The sequence below is a fragment of the Geotrypetes seraphini genome, chromosome 2 (assembly GCF_902459505.1).
Source record: "Geotrypetes seraphini chromosome 2, aGeoSer1.1, whole genome shotgun sequence".
Classification (NCBI taxonomy): domain Eukaryota; kingdom Metazoa; phylum Chordata; class Amphibia; order Gymnophiona; family Dermophiidae; genus Geotrypetes; species Geotrypetes seraphini.
In genome coordinates, this window is record NC_047085.1 from 344,087,881 (window position 1) to 344,110,196 (window position 22,316).

The 22,316-nt window shown below is 43.1% G+C and overlaps 1 protein-coding gene across 4 annotated transcripts in view; it reads left to right on the forward strand.

The window, feature by feature from the left end:
* The window catches only part of CNTNAP2 (contactin associated protein 2), a 2,440,986-nt gene that overhangs the window by 2,023,586 nt on the left and 395,084 nt on the right, over positions 1-22,316 (forward strand). For all 4 annotated transcript variants that reach the window (XM_033930311.1, XM_033930310.1, XM_033930313.1 and 1 more), the window contains one exon: positions 14,963-15,119. In XM_033930311.1, the coding sequence (XP_033786202.1) occupies positions 14,963-15,119 (157 nt within the window). The remainder of the gene's footprint in view (positions 1-14,962; positions 15,120-22,316) is intronic.

Consider the following 22,316-nt stretch of genomic DNA (forward strand, 5'->3'; position numbering starts at 1 on the left):
TTTAGCAGGGTTTTATAAAGATTTGAATAACTTCTTAAAAGAGAGGCCCATAAACCATTAAGATGGATGTGGAAAAATCCACTGCTTATTCCTAGCTTAAGCAGCATAAAATCTGTTTTACTGTTTGGGACCTGGGTTGGCCACTGTTGGAAACAGGATTCTGGGCTTGATGGGCCTGTGGTCTGTCCCAGTATGGCAGCTCTTATGTGAGCCAAGTATAGGGCAGTCAAGCCATTGTGACATCACTGATGAGCATGACTCTTAGGCATTGGTGGAATGAGCATTATGACATCACAATCTCAGCTCTGGAGTGTTGCTTCTCTTTGGCCACTGTACTTGGCCACTGTTGGAAACAGGATACTGGGCTTGATGGGCCTGTGGTCTGTCCCAGTATGGCAGCTCTTATGTTCTTAACGTGCTTATTATTTGAACTAGGACTGGCACGATGGTCAGTGGAAACTCAGTATTTTGTATCCATGACCGACATTATTTGAGATTCTGGTCTTCAGGACATTTGAAAGGGGTATTGTGATTCCAGGAAGGCATTTCTGCCATTGTGACCATGGTAGAGCTAGAAGTTACCTTGGTCAGTTCGCCTATCTTTATATGGTTCACCATAGCCAGATAAGTGCTGAATATCACACTTAACTGCCTACATTTTCATTGCCCCGTGTATCTAGAAGTTCAATGCTGGGTCTCAGACATGGCCTGGCATTTTCGAAATAAAGTTGGCAGTATTCAGCAAAACACTGATCACTGCTGGCTGAATATTGCACTCGGTCAAATATTGGCCTCAGTTAAGTGTCATTGAATATGCCATTGAATTGGCAATTTAAACAGCCAGGAGCCTATTCTGGTAATTTAAGTTGTTTTAAATGTTGGGCCTCCTGTTCCCGAATCCTGGCCTCCAATAATGTGAATGCAAAGGTAAAGGAGATGAGATTTGATATACAGTACTGCTTTTATGTGTGGTTACAGTCAAAAGTTGTTTACATATTTTAGACATGGAAACATGAAGGCAGATAAGGGCCAAGTGGCCCATCCGATCTGTTCCATCCACAGAATCATAAAAGGAGGCCTGTATTTGCTAGCATAAGAGATCCCACGTGCCTGTCCGACGCTTTCTTGAATTCAGTCTTTGTCTCAACCGCCTCTAGTGGAAGCCAATTCCATGCATCTACCATCCTTTCTGCAAAAAAAAAAAAAAAATAAGTATTTCCTTAGATTACTCCTGAGCCTGTCACCTCTTAACTTCATCTTATGCCCTCTCATCCTAGAGCTTCCTTTCAAATGAGAGATTTGTCTCTTTTTTTACTTAAACAAATATGGCAACCCTAGCAATGGAGTGTTGCTTGCCTGAGTCACAAGGAGCTGCAGTGAGATTCAAACTCACAGTGCTGAGGCAGCTTCTCTAACCACTAGGCCACTCCTCCATTAATATAAATGTTCTTTGCTATTTATTTTATTCTATAGCATACTTTTTATCAGTAATAAGAGATCCCTGTATTTCTACTTTTCAATCATTTATCTACTTTAGTCTCTTGCTCAACTATCTTTATTAACTGTTGCTTGCTTTGTAAAACTTGTGATTTTTGCTATTTTTTTTTCTTGGAGGGAGGGGCGTAGAGAAAGGGAGGCATAGCTATGAGGAGTCTCTCTTCCCCTTGCTTCAGTAACAGAGAAGCAGTCAGCTGTTTTAGGAAAGCTTATTAAAGAAGCTGCACAATCCTGAAGGGAAGGCCATAGAAGCATCGATATCACACTCAGAATAACTGTGCTGCTTGCAAAAGATTAAGTTTAGCACAAACTGAGAGTCATTCAGCCTAGAGTGCACTGTTTGCTTTCTTCAAGAAAAGAAAGTTATGAGTCCCATCCATTTATCTGGTTTTAGCAGGAACACTTTGAAAAGTGATCTAAAGATATCAGGTCATTTGTATGATTTTATTCTAGACACTGAAAGTTTCAACAGTTCTTGTACGACCTCCATAAGACAAATAAAAGGGACCAAGAAGAACTGATCTGTTACTTCAAAAAGGCTCGACATTGCCTCAGATTTAATAGGGAAAAGCTGCATATTTAGTTCGTCTGATCTGTACAAGGATATCCCTACAGCATGCAGGTGTTTATTGCCAATGCACTCTACTTTCAACTAAACTTCTGCAGTACTTCTGAACCTCTCGCAAAACTCAAGGGGCTCCGTTTTCAAAACATTCCAGCATTTGGCTCATGCAGTTCATTTATCTGGATCATTTGTCACTGAAGTCTTGATGAGCGTGCAGTTTCCAAAATCATCAGGCCGATATGCTAATAGAATGTGCACAGTTAGCCAAAAGCAAAATGAGCACACTCATGGCCAAGAGAGTCATGCAGCTCAACCAACTGCTTGAGCACTTCTTGTGTTTCTTTTGCAAAAAGAGAGCTGAGAGACTGCGGAATCCATTTCAGCTAACACATTTGAAGTGCTCGGCACAACAGCAAGTGCCAGAAGCATTGCGGGCCATTAGAAACAGTACACTGCTCTGTAACTTTTCCTAAATCAAAATAATGTCCCTTCGAGCACTATATTATCACCAACCCCATTGTGGGGCTAAAAATTAGAGGTGGTATGATTGTAAAGACTGCAGTCCTAACAGAAGGAATAGTATCTGGGTTTGATCAGAAGATGGATTTTGTTTGGATCATCAAGTTTAAACTATCCTAATAAAAGTGGCTTCCTGTTGACTGATGCATATGTTGTAAACTTATTTTGCTGCTTTTTTAAAGTAGATGTGGTTTTGGTTTGGTTTTGGTTTTTTCAAACATCATGGTCTGTTGGTTTTTATCCTCCTCTTTCTCTAAGATCTCAGATACAAGGGTTGTTATTTATTCATTTTAACAAAGTTGATATACCGCGATTTGCATTTAAAATGCAACAAAATGGTTTTCAAAAAAAAGGTCAAGAAGGGGCTCTTGAGAGATAAGACCTGGAAAAAAAGGGAGAAGAGTTAGATACTAGGTAGGTTTGTTTAAATAACCATGTCTTTAACTGTTTCTTGAAGGCAGCATGAAAGTTCTGTTTTGAGCTCCACAGTTTGGGGGCAGCATATGCAAAGGTGGGTTCACGTGTTTTGTCCAGTCATGTGCAGGGAGGTGGTAATAGTTGCAGAGGCGACTTTTGGGATGAACGAAGGGAATAGAAGGGAGCTTATGGTAACAGAAGATTGGAAATGTAATCAGAGGCAGAAGACATCAATTGAATACATGCTGATACAACAAGCAACCACTATTCTGAGATTAAAAGAGGTTCCAAAACCCCACAATATTCATAGGGCAAAAAAAAACAACCCAAAATAAGATGATTTTCATTTTCAATGTATCTGGAATGAATACCTGCAGATATCAAATTGTTAGCTGATCTGACTTTTATTCAAGTTTTTGCTGATTGTGATGTAATGGTTTTCTGTTTGGTTTAGCGTTTTCAGTCTTATTTAGTTTGTTTGCATTTGTTATATGGTGGATTAATATTTCTTAAGTTTAATGTTAACCATCTAGAACAAATACAAATAATTCCACATGTTTAGTTTGATCATTCCTGCACCTCATAAATATCGTACTGAATGGTCCTGCTCAGGAGTGGCTCAAGGCAATCCGTTGCTTGAGGCAAGGAATAAGCTGGCGTCCCCGTCCCCCCCTTTGAGCATCCAAAATGGAGGTGGGGCAAGGGCTGTCCCAACTGTTAGGCAAGACTGGCCAGCTGTCTATGGCAGCAGCTTCTTAGAGGGTAATAGTTTCAGTAACATAGTAAATGACAGCACAGCATCGCACACCTTTTAGGCCCAGGTCACCCATGTTTAAAGCAAAACAATAGATCCTGCCAGACAAACGCAAAGAACCATTTTTCTCACCACACATTCTTTCACCTGCTTTTCAGCAAAAACACAAAGGAGATAGATAATGCTCAAACAACAAGGAGCAAAATGAGAAAGAAAGCAAAAAAAAAAATAAAACCCAGTTTAATACACCATAATAAAATTAGTCATATGGGAGCTGATATTCTACCTCCCCATAACTTGCAGATCAGAACTAGAACATTTCTCCATGGAAGTCGCCATACAAAAAAAAAAATCCTCTACCAGGCTCATTGTGAAATACAAAAGCTGAAAAGGGGCTCCATATTTTTTACTGAATAAAGTACGAAGACATCTGCAATTAATACTTCCCAAAACTAGTATATTTCAATTAATACATTCCAAATAAAACACTTTATTCTACCTTTGATTTCTGGACGGTTTCATGTTCTATTATGTTGGTTCCGGTTACTTGTCTGCTTTCCTGTCTTCTGCTTCCAGTGGATGTCTCTTTTTCAATTCTCTTCTCTCCTCCTGCCTTGTTCCCTCAATCTAAAGTAACTGTCTCTGACATACTGATTTTTCCTTTTTAGCTCTTTCCTTCCTTTCTATTGAGGTTTGTTTTTTTGCCTCTGTCCACTCAGATTTCACCCTACTTTTTTCTACTTTTCACCTACTTATCAACTTTCCATCTCCTTCTCTCACCCCCTAGCTCTCCCATGTCCCATCTCACCCCTTTCCCAGCCTCCTATTCACATTTATCTTTCACCTATTTCCAATTACCACATGTTTATCCTCTGTACTAGTGCTGCCCGATTCAGGGGAAAAAATTTGATTGGATTCACCCTGTTAAATCGATTTTTCAATTTGATTTGCTTTCAATGACATATCTTTTTAAGTTTAAACATTTTATTTAACCAAGGGGATATCATGTCAAAGATAGGAACTAGAGAATGACACAGGGAAAAATTCTGTCTCCGTCACTGCCCCATCCCCGGACCACCATCCTCTTCACTGCCCCGTCCCCTTCACATCCCCATCCCTGCCGTCCCTTTCACCACCCCGTCCCCATCCCCACAGCATCCATACAAGCCTCAGTACTGCAATATTTTGCTTATTCCTTCCTTATACACTTCTCCCTCCTTATTCGCGGGGGATACGGGCAGAGCCAGACCGCAAATGGTGAAAAACCGCGAATATCCGGTTCTGACCCACCCCCGCCTCCCTTCCACCTTCCCCCGGCATCCCGGCCTTACCTAGTGATCTAGCTGGTTTTCAGGGCAGTAGCGATCTTCCTACGCTATCTGCACGGGGCAGGAGCGTAGGAAGATTGCTCCTGCCCCGAAAACCAGCTAGACCACCAGGTAAGGCTGAGATGCCAGGGGGAAGACAAAAATATGGGGGTTTTTTTCCTCCTCCCCCCAAAAAAAAATTGTGATTATGTGAAATCGCGAGTAGGGAAACCGTGAATGGGGAGGGGGAAGTGTAAATCAAAGTTCTGGTTGCTGAACTAGAGAAAGAGATGTTCAGCTGGCAGGGCTTTGTTTATACATTTTTATAAACACAATTAATATACTACTTTATCCTAAAGCAAAATAAATAAATAGAAAATATTTTTCTACTTTTGTTGTCTGGTTTCTGCTTCCCTCATCTTCTCATTCAATTTCTTCCATCCACTGTCTGCCGTCTCTCTGCGTCTTCCATTTGCTCTGTTACTGTGCTTCTGCCTTCACCCCTCCCCCCCCCAATTGGTCTGGCACCCATCTTCTTCCCTCCGCTCCCCCATAATCTGGCATCTCTGTCTTCTTCCCTTCCATCATCTTCTCCCCACTCTCTGTTCCCATTTCCCAGTGTCTTCTCCCCACTCTCTCTTCCCCATTTCCCAGTATCTTCTTCCTACTCTCTTTTTCCCATTTCCCAACATCTTCTTCCTACTCTCTCTTCCCCATTTCCCAGCATCTTCTCCCCTCTCTTTCTTCCCAAGTTCCCTTCAGGCTGCTTCAGCATCTTCTCACCCCCAGCACCCTTCGCACAGTCCAGCAGCTCCCTCCTGCCGGCCAGCCATGCATTTCCCTCTCTCCCTCCCTCCCTTTCCCTTACCGTCTTTTGTGGCGAAACTGGCGATTTCTATAAGGCTATGCGCTGTATTACAGCCGGAGCCTTGAAGTCGCGTCACATTACCTGTTAGATGCAACTGGAAACAGGAAGATGCGTTAGAGGAGACTTTCCCAGCAGGCAATGCGACACGACTTCAAGGCTCTGACTGTAATACAGTGCATAGCCTTATAGAAATCGCCAGTTTCGCCACAAGAGACGGTAAGGGGGAGGGAGATGCATGGCCGGCTGGCCAGCAAGAGAGAAAGGACTGCCGGACCGCACGCTCATTCACTGCGCATGCTCACCATTCACCACTCCATGGGGCGGTGAATGGCTTTGTCCCCGATCTCACGGTGACCTTTTTTTTTTTGTCACCGTTTCAGCGGGTTACCCATGGCTAGCCGTGGGTAACAACCACCGTGTCATTCTCTAATAGGAACATCCAATCTATAACATAGTGTCATATAGGTCTGACCCAGTATGGCTGTTCTTGTCTTTCTCTTAAAGTGCTCTCTTCTATTTTTCTCTTTTCTGCCTCTGTCCACTCAAATGTAACTCTTACTTTATTCCTTTTCACTTTTAATCCTCTTCTCTTATCCCTTAGCTTTCAAATTTCCCATCTTCCTATTCTCTTTTATCTGTTCCCCATTACCACATTTCTACCCTCTGTGCTCATTATTTTCCTCTCACTCATCTCCTTCACAACTCTCCCACACAGATCCACAATTTTTAGCATCACCTTCCTTGTCCTTTACTCCACCCTTGTAACCCAGCATTGTCTTCTTCTTTCTTTCTCTCTCTCCCTCCCTCCCTCCCTCCCACAACTCCAACATCTCTCATTTCTACCTTTCTATCCCCTCTTCCCATATCTGACATCTCTCCCTCCCTCCCCCTTCTGGCCCAAAGTCCATATTCCATCTGCCTTTCCCTATCTCTCCTCTTTCCTCTGCTATCTCTGAGTTGTTCATCTCTCCCTCTCCTCATTTTGCCCCTCTACCATTTTTCTCTCTCTCCCTCCCACATTTTCCTCTTCCATCAAGTCCATCTCTCTCTGTCTCTCTTTCCCTATCTTCCCCTCCACCGTCAGTATCTCCCTTTCACACCCTCTACCATCTCGCCTTGACCCCCCTTTCATCCCTTTTGCTATCTCTCTGTCTCCTGCCCCCTCCATCTTCCCTGAAGTCCATCTCTCACTATCCCCATTTTAGCCCCTCTGTCCTCCCCATTCATCTCCCATATCTGACATCTCCCCCTCCCTCACCTCATCTCTGAGACTATCTTTCCCTCCTTTCCTCACTTGAGTCCATCTCTCTCATCTCTCACTACCTTCCCTGAGTCCAATATCTATCTTCAGGATTCTGTTGAGGGAGTGGCATCTTGCTGCCGGCCCTCTTTGACACTTCCCTTCCTGGCATCTAATGCACCTTTCACCCTTATCCACCCCACCACTCCTCCTGCAATCTACCTTTACTATTCTGTAAAAGTTGCCAGGTGGTGGTAGCAATTCCCTGCCACCGGTCCTGGCGTCTTCTCTCCACTGTGGTCCACCCTAGTTGAAACAGGAATTTGCTGGAGAGGGCGGATAGCAGTAGAGAGAAGATGCCGGGAACTGCGACAGGAAATTGCTACTACCGCATGGCAACTTTTACAAAAAATTACAGAAAGATGTGGGGGGGGGGGAGAGAATGGGGAAAAATTCCAATTGGGGGGAGAAGGGTGAAAGGCACATTAGATGCAGAGAAGGGGAGTGGCAAAGAGGGCTGGCAGCAAGATGCTGCTCCCTCAACAGTGCCACCTGAGGCCTTCGCCTCAGTTGGCCTCATTATAGGGCTGCCCCAGTCCGGATTACGTACGTATTGTTGCTTTTCAAAACAGTATGAACAGCTTAATTTGTAGACAAAAAATAAATGAAGATGTAGAGCTGGAGAAGGGGCATATGGGCAGGGACAGGAGTAGCAGGAGAGGAAGGGTTAGTGTATTGAACAGAGTCTCTGCTCTGCTCAGCTCCAGATTCAACCCCTCCTCTCTTCTCCTGCAGACTGTCTGGAAGGGAGGGGCTAGAGCAGAACAGCACTGATGCTCTGCAGTCTGAAAAAAAATGATATCACTGCATTCCAAGCCATTTCCCCAGGTCCTGAGTATGAAATGTATGGTTTCAAAGATTTAGTGGAAAGTGTGCTAAATAGTTCCTAATAGCATCTGAAATGCAGAGATGCCAAGATACCCATTTCCAAGCTGGAGATTATTGAATGGTCCTGGATTTCTGACTACCCCATCCTGGTACATTATGGGACTTGTAGAAATTATTTCAATGATACGAAAAAGCATTATTAATCCATGTAAGTTGTTAACCAGGACTGGCCAAAAATCTCCAGCCTAGAACTGGGTAATCTGGCATTTCTGGAAATGACCTGGGTCATAAGATCCTGAACACCATCATCTTTGATTAACTGTTGTGTCTGCCTGGAAAAGAGTATCACAGCCTGCAAAAATTCCAGTTTATTAAGGTGGCTTCCCTCTTCCATTCTGTAACTCCAAAGACTGTGTCAGTAAGGCCTGCATGGATTGGGAGCCTCTTCTATGCACCTGGAGACATTTAATCCTCTTCAGCTCTTTCTCTGAATCAAATCTGGAAGAACTTGATTTTTTCTTGCAAGATATAATAAAAATTTTTATGACAATTTACATTTGCAGCAGACTGTCAAAATGTTCGCCTTTTCCAAACATAGGAAGAACATCCTGGCCCTTGCTTCAGATAGGGGCTAATCAAACTATAAAAATGGCAGGATTATGCATTATACGTTATACAAGGGTTCTCAACTCAATCCTCATGACACAACCAGCCAGTCAGGTTTTCAGGATATCCACAATGAAAATGCATGAGATAAATTTGCATGCACTACCTCCATTATATGCAAATCTATCTCATGCATATTCATTGTAGATATTTATTTATTTTAGTATTTATATACCACCTATAACCTAAGTGGTTTACATTCAGATATTCAAGCACTTTTCCCTATCTGTTCTGTTGGGCTCAAACTCTATCTAAATGTGGTTTCAAGTTTATTTCATATACTGCCTATCTCAAAGTCTAAGTGGTTTGTAATTCAGTTTAAAAATGTGGCGGGGCATAATAAAAAACAAGTCTAAGTCCATTTTGGGCCTAGGACGTTAGTCACCCAAAGTCGGCAGCGTCTAAAGTTCATTTTCAAAAAATACATCCCAATTTTTTTTTTTTGAGAATCATCTAATTATGCATCCAGTTGTTTGATCATCCAGACCGCCAAGTCATCTATCTTTATACCCTATTCTCATCCAAAACACCTAGAAAAAGACCTTTTGGACATGGGAGGGGTCAGCAAAGTGATGGACTGGCCACCCAGACATGGAAACAAAATAGTGGGGCACCTTACAGAGCACTGCTGTGAACTTCACAAAAAGTGTATCGCATAAACACCTCACTACAACTCCCTTGCAGGTCATGGTGATCCACCCAAAACCCACTATACCCACCTGTCAACCACCCCAATAGCCCTTATGGCTGCAGGTGCCACCTATCTGGCAGTACAGTTGGATTTGGGAAGGTTTTATTGGGCTCATATTTTCCACCATGAATGCAGTGGTTAGAGTGGCTTATGGGCCTGGGTCTTCCTCTCTATGATTCACAACCACCCCCCTATGCAGCTCTACTAGGCTTTCCTATACCAGATGCTGATATTCTGGAGGCAGGTATGTATGTTTTATTCTGATTTTTATGGTGGGGGTGGGCAGTGATCACTGGGGGAGTGTGTAGGGGTCTGTACTTTGTCCCTGCAGTGGTTACCTGGTCACTTTGGATACCTTCTGGGCACTTATACCTGTTTTTAGTTCACCTAAGTCACAACATATATGTTCCATCTAGGCAGTTTCGTCACACTTTTGATTATTGCTACAGGACGACTATGTCTAAGTCAGCCCACATCCCACCTACCTCCCACCCTAACCACTCCTCCAAAACACCCCTTTTCACTCTGGGCGTACAGCGGCAGTAAAAAGGCCTAAGCTGCTTTTAGATACGTCTAAAACCCGTTTGGATTATCGGTACTTGGACAACCTGTCTTTATGATCGTCCAAGTGCCGATTTAGGCAGGATTATAGACTTATTTCTGTTTTGATTGTGTACCTCATATTTGAAAAAAGGGTAATAAAAACAGAGACAAACCAAAGAAACACTGTGGAGAGACTATGTTCCTGATATGGACTTTATTAAAAAATCAACATAGCAATCCAGATAAAAACTTTAAGGACCTAGTCCACTGAGAGCGCTGGACCCAACATGGTCTGTATTTCGAGAAAAGGTCTTCCTCATGGGTCCCTGCTAGTCCTAGGGTTGAAGATACGTTGAAGAGCTAAACAATCCAAAAGAACTAATGCGTAGAAGTTCCGCTGGAGATGAGCTGCAATAACCAAATCTGAAAAAGAGAGACCACAAAAAAACAACACGAGAATAAAACTTAATACGTAAGGAGGGAAGGTAATAAAATTACAATGTAAAAAATAAAAGGATGACACAAGGGGAGATAGGATAACGAAAATGTAGACACTTAAGTGTGAGAGGAAAATGTCAGCTTATATCTTGTGTTTTTGAACAGAAATGTTTTAAGATTAGTAAGAAGGGCAATGGTGGATTAAGTAAATTGTGCAGGGTTACAAGGAGCAGCATGGGATTTGGAACCACAACCTCAGGGTGCTGAGCCTGTAGCTCTAACCATTGTGCCACACACTCCCTATTCTGAAAACCTGACTGACTAGGTGTGTCCAAGGGACAGGGCTGAGAATCTCTGCCTTAGTGCAATGACAATGCAAGTCAAACATTTCAGGGGAAGTATAAACCCCCAAATACAAGAGAAATGCCAAGCTTTTCTTCCCTGGGAAAGTCCTGTTAGAGGTCTCTAATATGGTTTTTGCCTTTTCACTACTCTGTTGTGCCTGACTCTTTTGCTATTTGCTTTAATGAGCTTGCTCATTGGAGGGGACCCTTTCCCTAGTCTGTGTGCCTGTAGACCCCATAAATTGATTAAGCACTGGAAGAGATCAAACTGGCTATGTCACTCAAAGCCCAAATGATTTTGGTCACACCATCAGAAGAGAGAGATCACTAGAGAAGGACATCATGTTTGGGAAGATCGAAGGAACCAGGTGAAGAGGGCGACCTGCAATCAGATGGCTGGACACATTGAAAATAACCATGGGGATGACACTGGAAGACCTTTCCAAACTAGCACAAAACCGATTTCTTTTTAGATCTGCAATTCCTCATGTTGATAGGACTCAAGCACGAGTCAATGGCACCTAACCACAACAACCTGCCTTACAGGTGACTCTGAGCCCTGACCAATAACATGCCACATGCATATTATTCTGTTTTCTTCAGAAACATTTGATCCTTTTGATGGTTCCCTTTGCTATAAGGCAGCCACAATAAATATGCATTCAATCCGACTGCATTAAACTAAAAACTGTGTTTCAGATATTGCAAATTAAGGTACTGCTTCTCTCGTGTAATCCTATTTGAAAAACTCGTCTTTACACTGGAACTTCTTTGATATCAGGTGGCTTGCTTCGGTCTGTCACCAGACAGCCAGTGCCATGGATGCTCCCTTCTGTTAAACAACTGTCCATCTAAAAGTGCCAAGAACCAAGCTCTGTACACTTGAATAGGACGGGGCTGTCTCTCTGATGCCTGCTGCTTTGCAGGCAATGTTACTGTATAATCCTTTCACCCAGCACACTGCTTTATTTTAACTAACTTTAATTCAGTTATTTATTATTGCTGTCATGGACGCTCACTATAGCAGCTTCTTCAAGAACCCGAACTTTGCGACCCCACAATCCTTCTTCATTTGAAAGAGCTTTGCAATCATAGTAAAGAAGTCCTGCCACAAAGGCAATGGGAAATGATGAAAAAGAATTTCTCACCCATTCTCCTTTCCCTAGACTTTTTTTGCAGCTCTACTAGGCCTTCCTATACCAGGTGTTGATGTTCTGAATACTTTTTTATTTTGATCTTTGTGGAGCTGTGAAGGGGTCAGTGAACACTGGGGTAGTGTGTGGGGTCTTTACTTTGGCTCTGCAGTGGTTAGCTGGTCACTTTAGATATCTTTTTGGCACTTACCATATTTTCACCCATATACCGCGCACCCGTGTAAAATGCACACACGGGTATAGCGCGCGGGGAACACAAATTTATGTAAAAAAATTTTAATATAGCGCGCACACGCATATATCGCGCATGCTAAAACCTCTTCCCGCCTACTCCAAACGGGCATCCTCCCCCCGCTCGCTTACCCGAGAGAGCATTTTTTTTTTCATTCGAATCCGGCATTCCCCCTGCGAACCGGCATCCTCCCCCCCACCTCGCGTCCCCCCCCCCCCTCCCCCGCGATCCTACATCCCCCCCAGCACCGCAAAACATCTCTTACCTGATTGGGCACCGGCACCAGCACCAATGTACAGGATGTGCCAGTGCCCGAAGATCCTCCCTCGTTGGGCTGGACTGGGCTGGGCGGTGCGGTGCGGTGCGGTGCGAGAGAGATCCTCCTTCTTCCTGCGCTCGGAGAGAGCGAGACCAGAAGGCTTTGAGCATGTGCAAATGCTCAAAGCCTAGTCCAGCCCGGCGCAGGAAGAAGGAGGATCTCTTTCGCATCGCACTGCCCAGCCCAGCCCAGCCCAACCCAACGAGGGAGGATCTTCGGGCACTGGCACATCCTGTGCATTGGTGCTGGTGCCGGTGCCGGTGCCCAATCGGGTAAGAGATGTTTTGCGGTGCTGGGGGGGATGTAGGATCGCGGGGGAGGGGGAGTGACGTGAGCGGGGGGGAGGATGCCAGTTCGCAGGGGGGATGCCGGTTCGGATTGAAAAAAAAAAGTTGTAAAACGCGCTCACACGTATAATGCGCACGGTTATGCACGGTTTGTAAAATCGTGTATAACGCGCACGTTATATGCATGAAAATACGGTATACCTGTTTTTACATTGTCTAACTCGTCTAGGATGTCTAGTAAAACATTTGATTATCCTTGCAGGACAACTAAGTCTAGGTCAGCCGCCATTTTGGAAAATGCAAATTATAAACCAATTTCTAATATTAAATTCTATGCAAAGATCATTGAAAAATAGATCTTCAATGTCTTAAATGATTTTCTTGAAAAAATGCATATTTTACCTCCTAGTCAAACTGGATTCTGCCCAAATCATTCAACAGAGACTTCACTTCTTGCATTAACAGCAGTACTGAATTATATCCAACATCTTAAACCAGTACTATTGATCTCATTAGATTTTACTGCTGCATTCGATACTATTAATTGTAATATTTTACTATGTTGTTTACATGATATCAGCATAACCCTTACAGCTTTGCAACGGTTTAAATCTTGTCTAAGTGATCAAACTTACAAATTAAAGTTGCAAGATCAATACAATGTTCCCCCGCGAATTCGCAGTTCACGAATCGCAGACTCGCTCATTCGTGGTCTGCTCCGCTATACCAATTGCTATACCAATCAGGAGTTGCATGTCAAAGCAGCTCCTGATTGGTGTAGCCCGATTTTACTAGAGGAAGAGGTGGCTGGATTTTCTTCACCCGCCGGTGCTCCAGCTGCCCTCTTCTGCCTTCCCTGCCTTTTGACAGGTGAAAAACCGCATTCGCAGTTTTTCAAAATTTACGGGGGATCCTAGAATGGAACCCCTGTGAATTTCAGGGGAATACTGTATATGGAACCTTTTACATTACCATGTGAGGTACCACAAGGGTCAATTCTTGCCTCTATCTTATTTAATATCTTTATGTCACGATTACTTACACTTGCATAGTCTATCAGCTTTACTATATTTGTCTAAGCAGACGACATTCAACTTCTTCATCCAATTGATAATACAAATTCTCAAGAAGTACAAGAAATTAAATCAAAAACTTGATCTGATTTCTTCATGGTTGTATACAAACCATTTTTCCTTGAACCCTCAAAAATCTAAAGCTTTACTTTTTACTACAAGGGATAAAACAATCACTTTCTTCTTTATTGATACTTTCCTTCAATTCAACTTTCAACAACATTGAAAATTCTAGGTGTTACTTTTGATTCCAAGTTAACTTTTCAAACACAAATTTCTACTGTAATACAATGTAGTTATTATAAATTACGCCTTATTCATTCAATTTCTCATCTTTTGCTTCCTTCTGCCATCAATATTCTCATCCAGTGTGTTGATGATTAATACTAGATTTCTTTTGATGTGGTAAATAAAAATGGATTAAAGAATGATCAGACCATAAAAAGGCTATAATAGAAATAGATGTAATTGTATGATGTATATGAGAAGGAGTTAAAATCATATCAATAGTATGTCCACATTTATGTGTTGGAGATGAAAAAGCGTGGATAAAGTGATAGTTCTATAGCAATAATGAGAGAATTTATCTGGGATGGAGACAGAAGACTGGCAGGGAGGAAAGGAAAGATAGCCAGTATTGTTCCAAGGGAATGCAGGGCTGGAGCCCTATCTCCCTTCCAGATTCCTTTTCAGTATGTCAGAGCACCTGTTTCCCTCTTTTAAATACCTGTCTCCCTTCTCCCATGTTCCCAGAGATTTTATCCCCTCTCTTTCTAGCCTTCTCCTCCCCATCTTCTAATCCCCATCTCCCTTCTTCTCTCCCCTAGCCTGATCTTCCTTCAATCCCTCCTCTCCCCATACCCAATCCTCGTTTGCACTCCTCTCTATCCCTGAAATTTATTTTCTCTCTCTCTCTCTTCCCCCTTCATATCCATAGAACATCCAAAAGAATAAAATTATAGACTCAAATCAAGTTTGGAAATCTACTCTATTTACAAGACTTAGTATGGAAAAGTATTCAAATTCATGCAAATGTGCTATACAATTGATGCAGAATCTACTCATGAACTGCTACAAGAAACTGTGAGCTATGATTATAGTACAGCACTACCATCTTGTCTGGGCCATTTGTTTCTCACCTGTTCTTTCTTCCTTTACAGATGGCACTCCTTACACATGGTGGGTTGGGAAAGCCAATGAAAAACATTATTACTGGGGTGGCTCTGCACCTGGTATTCAGAAGTGTGCATGTGGGATAGAACGGAACTGCACTGACCCCAAATACTATTGCAACTGTGATGCTGATCATAAACAGTGGTAAGTGTTATATTGAAAGACAGAGAGCAATTCATTCTTGGTTTCTTTTCCTTTGTTCACCATTTTTACTAACATGAGAATTGAACAGATGCAGCCAAACATTTTTCATTTCCTGGGTCATTTATGGGGATTTTCATTTTATTCATTTTTTTGGACCATTTTGTTTTGTCAGAAGGATATTACAACCAGAACGAAAGAAGTTATCCTGCCGTTGTATCGGGCGATGGTGCGTCCGCATCTGGAGTACTGCGTCCAATATTGGTCGCCGTACCTTAAGAAGTATATGGCGTTACTCGAAAGGGTTCAGAGGAGAGCAACACGTCTGATAAAAGGGATGGAAAATCTTTCATACACTGAGAGATTGGAGAAACTGGGTCTCTTTTCCCTGAAGAGGAGACTTAGAGGGGATATGATAGAAACTTACAAGATCATGAAGGGCATAGAGAGAGTAGAGAAGGACCGATTCTTCAAACTTTCAAAGAATAAAAGAACAAGAGGGCATTCGGAAAAGTTGAAAGGGGACAGATTCAAAACAAATGCCAGGAAGTTCTTCTTTACCCAACGTGTGGTGGACACCTGGAATGCGCTTCCAGGGGACGTAAAAGGGTAGAGCATGGTACTGGGGTTTAAGAAAGGATTGGACAACTTCCTGCTGGAAAAGGGAATAGAGGGGTTATAGATAGAGGATTACTGCACAGGTCCTGGACCTGTTGGGCCGCTGTGTGTGCGGACAGCTGGGCACGATGGACCTCGGGTCTGACCCAGCGGAGGCATTGCTTATGTTCTTATGTCAGTTACCAGTCTTTGGAAATAGTGCATATTCCCCTAGATCAGGGGTAGGAAACTCCGGTCCTCGAGAACCGTATTCCAGTCGGGTTTTCAGGATTTCCCCAATGAATATGCATGAGATCTATTTGCATGCACTGCTTTCAATGCATATTCATTGGGGAAATCCTGAAAACCTGACTGGAATAAGGTTCTCGAGGGCCGGAGTTCCCTACCTCTGCCCTAAATTATACATATGGTGACTAACCCTCCAATGTATGAAAGTGCATTAGCTTTTGCATTGCCGGCCATGGTGTTAAAAGCTCCGACGCTCATAAAATCCCTATGAGCATCGGAACTTTTACCGCCATGGCCGGCAATAAAAAACGCTAAAGTGACCACAAAGGGGGGGGATAAATTTGGCTCCATGGCCAAATCATGGACACACCATAATTGCGTAAGGAGCCAATTGGTGCTGGTAACTGATCACTAACAAGCAATTATCTTCACTAATTCGCACTAAAAAGAATTTACATAAGCAACTTCCTAAGCATATTCTATAATGTTGTCTGTATAAATTCCAATGTGTGGAAATGAAAGGGGGCGTGGCCAAGGGTAGAACATGAGCTGGCCACGGGCATTCCTAAAAAGTATTTGCACTGTTATAGAATGCACCCAATCCACACTGAATTTAGACACAAGCATTTATACCAGGTTTTCATTGGCATAAATGGTTGTGCCTAAATTTTAGTTATGGGGACGGCTGTACCTAACTATAGATGCAGTTTATAGAATAGTTCTATGGTTTTCTCCATGCTGATTTTTGTGGCACCATATATAGAATCTGGCCCATTATGTGGAAACACTGCATTATTACAGAAAGTGCCCCACTCTTTTTTCAATAGGGTATGCATGACCGCATTATTTTGTGCACATGCAATAGTTTGTTGATACATGGTAGCTCCACTATCGGGGAAGTAGTGAATTTTCTTTCCAAAATAGTGTGCCCTCGTTCTATATAGAGCACACTAATATCAGTGAATAATGAAACATGGAGGCTTGGATTCTGTAAAGGACACCCGGGAGGGGCATGCTATACAGAATCGGGCTTACACTAACCCCGATTCTGTAACCGACGTCCATGTTACAGACGCCGGTTATAGAATTGGGTTAGAGTAGACGTGGCCGGTACACTTATTGTGGCAAGGGATCTCCCTGCCACGATAGGTATAGCAGCCACAGCCACCTGTTTTCCCCCTCCCCCCCCCCCGACAATCTCCGGCAGATGGGTGTCAAACCCCTCCTGTCGAAGGATGCCCCCTCCGGACACTCCTCCTGCGCTAACACCTCCCCTGCGGACACCCTCTAACTTTCCCCTCCACTAACCTTTACTCATTGGTCTGCTGGACAGGTCTTTTTACCGGCTGGCCAGCAAGCTCGCCTCGTCGAAATGAGGTGGGCCCTCCCCTTTCTGGCCCATCCCCACTAAGCCTAAGGCCTGATTGATGATCAGGAGGCATTGGGGGGCATCCTCCGGCAGGAGGGGTTGTGCACCCTCCTGCCGTTGATCATTGGGGGGGGGGGACAGGTGGCCGCGGCCGCTATACTTATCACGGCAGGGAGATCCCTTGCCAAGATAAGTATAGTGGCCGCGTCTACTTACAATGTAGGCCAGCATTTTGCTGGCATACAATGTAAGCGTCTCCCGTTCTACTAGGGAGACATGTAGGGCCGCCTAGGTTCGCCTAAGGCTACCACCTAGCCTTAGGCGAATTTAGGCGGTCTTGTGGGCCTCCCTAGGCTCCTGGAAGCGCCTTCAATATAGGTGGCCTACCTGGGGAGGATTTTGTTTTTTAAACGTGCGTTCCAATTGGCTGATTAGACAGCTGTAGGACGCCTACAGCTGCCTAAAATCGGGACGCACTTTGCAGAATATGAGCCAAAATGTCCTCTTTCTGCTCATTTTTGTTGGGTAACAATTTGTAATAACATAGGATTTCTCGGTGCAAACAGCTGATCCCTAATGCAATGAAACTAACAGAACCATGAAACTACAGAAATTTTGGGGCTATACGAGGGACTACTGAAAAATTCTCAGCCCAACCAAGAAGAGAATGAAACTTACAAGTTATTCCACACTTTTCTTGAACTTTTTTGCTTCATGAGGCAAATGCATCTAGTAAATGGAAACAGGTATAGAGAAACCAAGCCACTGTGACATCACCAATGAGGTTGGTCCTTAGGCATTGGTGCAATGAGGCATTATTAAATCACAATACAAAGGGCCATTGTAAAGTTCTCAGCCCAGCCAAGAAGAAAATGATGTGGAGTCATGAAGCTTACAAGTTATTCCAAATTTGTCTTGATATTTTTAGTTTCAATTATATGAAACGAAAGGAAAAAGCCATAAAGTCACAACCTGATGCTTTCAAGCCTGCAGAGCTGTTTCCTCCCAGGCCCTCGGTAATCCCTTCCTCTGACTTTAGCCCCCCCCCCCCTAATACACACAGTGCATTCACCCCCCCCCCTCACCCACCCACAAAGACTACCTTTCAAATTCATTAATAATACAGGGGAGTCCAGGGGGTCATCTGCGGGTCTGGGAAGGTGCCTGGGGGTCCAAGGGGTCTTCAGCAGGAATGATACCCAGTCAAACCTGCCCTGTACTGCTTCAGGTTCTGAATAGTGCCCCTAGTGGTAGTTGTGTGAGACTACCAATAGTAGCACCAATTGGAAGCTAGAGCAGCATCAGGACAGGAGCAATTAGGTATTGTTCTTGCTGAAGACTCCCTGGATGCCCCCCTGACCCCTGGACAAACCCCCCCCAATCTACAAAGACCCCCCCCAAGCCACCTAGAAAATCATTGAATTTGAAAGGTAGTTCTGTGGGGGGCAGTGAGTGGGGGAAGCTGAATTGAGGGGTTACCAGAAGCCTGGGGGGGAACCAGCTTGGCAAACTCAGGAGCATTGGGCTGAAGCTTTGCAGTTCAGTACTCCTATGCCACAGAAATAATACTGTTTGCGAGGTGTCTTGCAAACTGTGTTAGTTCTCTAAAATGGAATTCAGCAATCTGCAAGACCTGGATCCCACAAGTGGCTGAATCGAGTGTAGCATCAAGGTGCAGTATAGGATGAACTTTTACAACATCTTAATTAGCCCCCTCCCCCTTAATGAGTTAAAGAAACTTGGGGCTCCTTTTACAAAGGTGAGCTAGCGGTTTTAGCATGTGCTACACTCTAACGCCTCCAAAGAGCTGGCATTAGTATTTTCCATGTAGCGCGGGGTTAGCGCGCGCTAAAAATGCTAGTGCACCTTCATAAAAGGAGCCTTTGGAGTTTACTTACATTTTGATACACAGACTCCGAATCAGTTTTATTGCTCCTACTTTGTACATTATTGTGTCTCAAAAAAAACCCCACCCTTGATTGTGTCTCAGAACGTCAGTGTTTGCAGGTAGCATAATGTGCTATATACTTGTACTCTCCTTCCTTTTGTTTTCATTCCTTTTTAAATATGAACAATATTAGTATGTTTTGATTCATTTCTACTCTGTGAACCGCACTAATATGCTTAATTAAGTGCAGTATATCAAATACTCTGAAATATGATTTGGTATTTAAATGGAATAAATCTTTGTTACCCATGTTCACTTGAATTAAGATATAAACACCATCAAAGTTATGCATCCTGATTTTCTTTCATATAATAATATCACAAGAATTTTAAGATGATTAGAATGACATTAGAAAAAGTTTCCTTCTGAAGAAAAGTTGGCCCAGCCAAGGTCAACCAATGGCTGAGAACACTGTCCGGTGGTGTCATAAAGGGGGCGGGAAAGAGCCAGATCAGGAGGGTGTTCCTTAAAGGACGCTTTCGCCGCCCCTGCCGGCTTCTTAGCCTTTTTCTTGGCCGCAGGGGTGAACCGGCAGCCACGCTTTAGTGCAGGTCCCAGGAGATTCCGAAACCCAGCCGACTGTGCACCCCTCCTAGGTCGTACACCCGGGGCAGTCCGCCCCTCCCCCCCCCCCTTGGTACGCCACTGGATGGCTGCTAATAGGTTTCAACTTAATGTTGCTAAAACTCCTATCATGAACTAAAGCTGATTGCTGTCTTTCTAGTTTTTTGCTAGATTGATGTTCAATATTGATTCTTTCTGAAATTCAGTGTCTAAATGTTCTTATTGATTCCTCTCTATTTTCCAAAGTAATTTAAAAAAATATCCTTAAAATGGTTTTATAAAGCTGTGTCTGCTTCACAGAATGCAGGATATACTCTCTTTCAAGAACCTTCATACAATTTTGCAGAACTTTGTTCTTCCAGATTTTGACTACTGCAATTTATTGCTTACTGGCCTTCCATCATACTATATTCCAAAATCGTTGCGTACAGATTGCCCAAAACTCTGTTATAAGTTTAATTTCTCATTCATACTTCAAAATTTGATATGTCCTCAATTGTGATATCTCTTAATTATATTCTAATTGCGATCAAATTCAGGTGTTGACTTTTGTCTTTAACGCCATTAAGATATAAAGCCGCTGCCATTTTATCTGTTTCTCTCAGTTTGTTTAAGAAGATGCAAAATTTCTAGTCGGTGGATATTTTCTTGAACTTCCCATCTTTCAAACAATTACTCTCTTGGCCTTTGTTCATCCACCTTCCAAGTTATTGTTCCAAAATTATAGAATTTGCAGCCTTTAGATAACATCTTAAGACCTATTTGTTTCACAAAGCATACTCATGACAGCCTTTTTAATTTAGCCTGGAAGGACCCTGGTTGTGGAGTCTTGATAAAGCTCTCATGTTGTTATATGTAACATTTTATGTGGCATTATATGTTGACTTTCTTAATTATGTATGTTTTGTTGTGAACTGCTGTGAACAGTAGAATGAAAGGAATATAAATGGTTTAAAAAAAAAAAAATACCACCATTTCTAAACTAAACCTTAAGTTTATATACCGCATCCTCTCCATGAATATAGAGCTCGGCATGGTTTACAAGAGCTTAATAAAGGAAAAGAATAACACATTGAGTTTGGTGGATTGAGTATAGGGAGGGAGGAGAGCATTAAGTTTTTGTGAAAAGCCTAGTTTTCAGGTGCTTACGGAATAGTTGGAAGGAGATCTGATTCTGCAGTGGGGTAGTAAAGTTATTCCAAAGCCCTGTGATTCTGAAGAAGAGAGATTTTCCCGCATAGAGGATACCTTTTAGTGAGGGGAAGGATAGTTTAAGTTTTTGGGTGGGCCTGGTATTGTCAGGACTCAGGGAGTTCCAAGATAGAGGGATTAGTTCCAAGATAGAGGGATTAGAGGAGGGAGGTTACTGTGTAGGATTTTAAAAGCTAGACAGGAACATTTAAAATGAACCCTGGCGATTATTGGGAGCCAGTGGAGTTTGGACAAAAGTGGGGAAACATGGTCAAATTTACGTTTTGCGAAGATCAACTTGGCCGCAGTGTTCTGAATTAGCTGAAGTCTATGAAGACTCTTTTTGGTTAGACTTAGGTAGATGGAATTACAGTAATTTAGTTTGGAAAGGATGATGGATTGAACAAGGACGGCAAAATGTTGTTAGCGGAAGCAGGATCTCACTTTCCTCAGCATGTGGAGGCTGAAAAAGCATGATTTTACCAGGGAGTTGCGGTGGTCGTTAAAGGAAAGAGAAGAGTCGATGATGATGCCTAGAACTTTGCAGCGTGGCACCAGAGGGAAGTGCGAAGAGGGTGGGCAACTGTTCTAATTTTGGACCGAGCCAGAGAAGTTTCATTTTGGAATCGTTCAGTTTCATTTGAACAGAGAGGGACCAGGTTTGGAGTTTCGTTATGCAGGCTGTTTTGTTCTCAAAGAGGTTGGTAAGGTTCGAGTCTGAATCGAGAAGGACAAGGATGTCGTCAGCATAAGTATAGATTGTTTCAAGGGAAGATTGATGGAAGATTTTCAGGGAAGACATGTAGATGTTGAAGAGAATAGGGGATAGGGGTGATCCCTGCGGGACTCCACAAGTCGGTTTCCAAGAAGCGGACATGGTGCCATTTGTGTTGACAGTGTAGGAGCGGGAACGTAAGAAGTTCGAGAACCACTCTTAAGACTGTGGAGTCGATGCCTATCTCAGAAAATTGATAAATTAGAATATTGTGGTGGACGACATCAAAAGCTGCAGAGAGATCGAATTGTAATAGGACAGCAAACTTATTGCAAGAGTGTAATTGTTGCACCTTTGAAATTAAGGAGACCAGGAGGGATTCGGTGCTGAAGTTGGGTCTGAAGCCGTATTGGTAAGGTAAGAGAATGGAGAATCTCTCTAGGTAGGATGAGAGCTGGGTAGAAATAATGGACTCTAGCATTTTAGTCAGGAGAGGGATGTTTGCTATGGGACGGTAGTTAGAAGGAGAGGAAGGGTCAAGATCAGCTTTTTTCAGTAATGGGGACA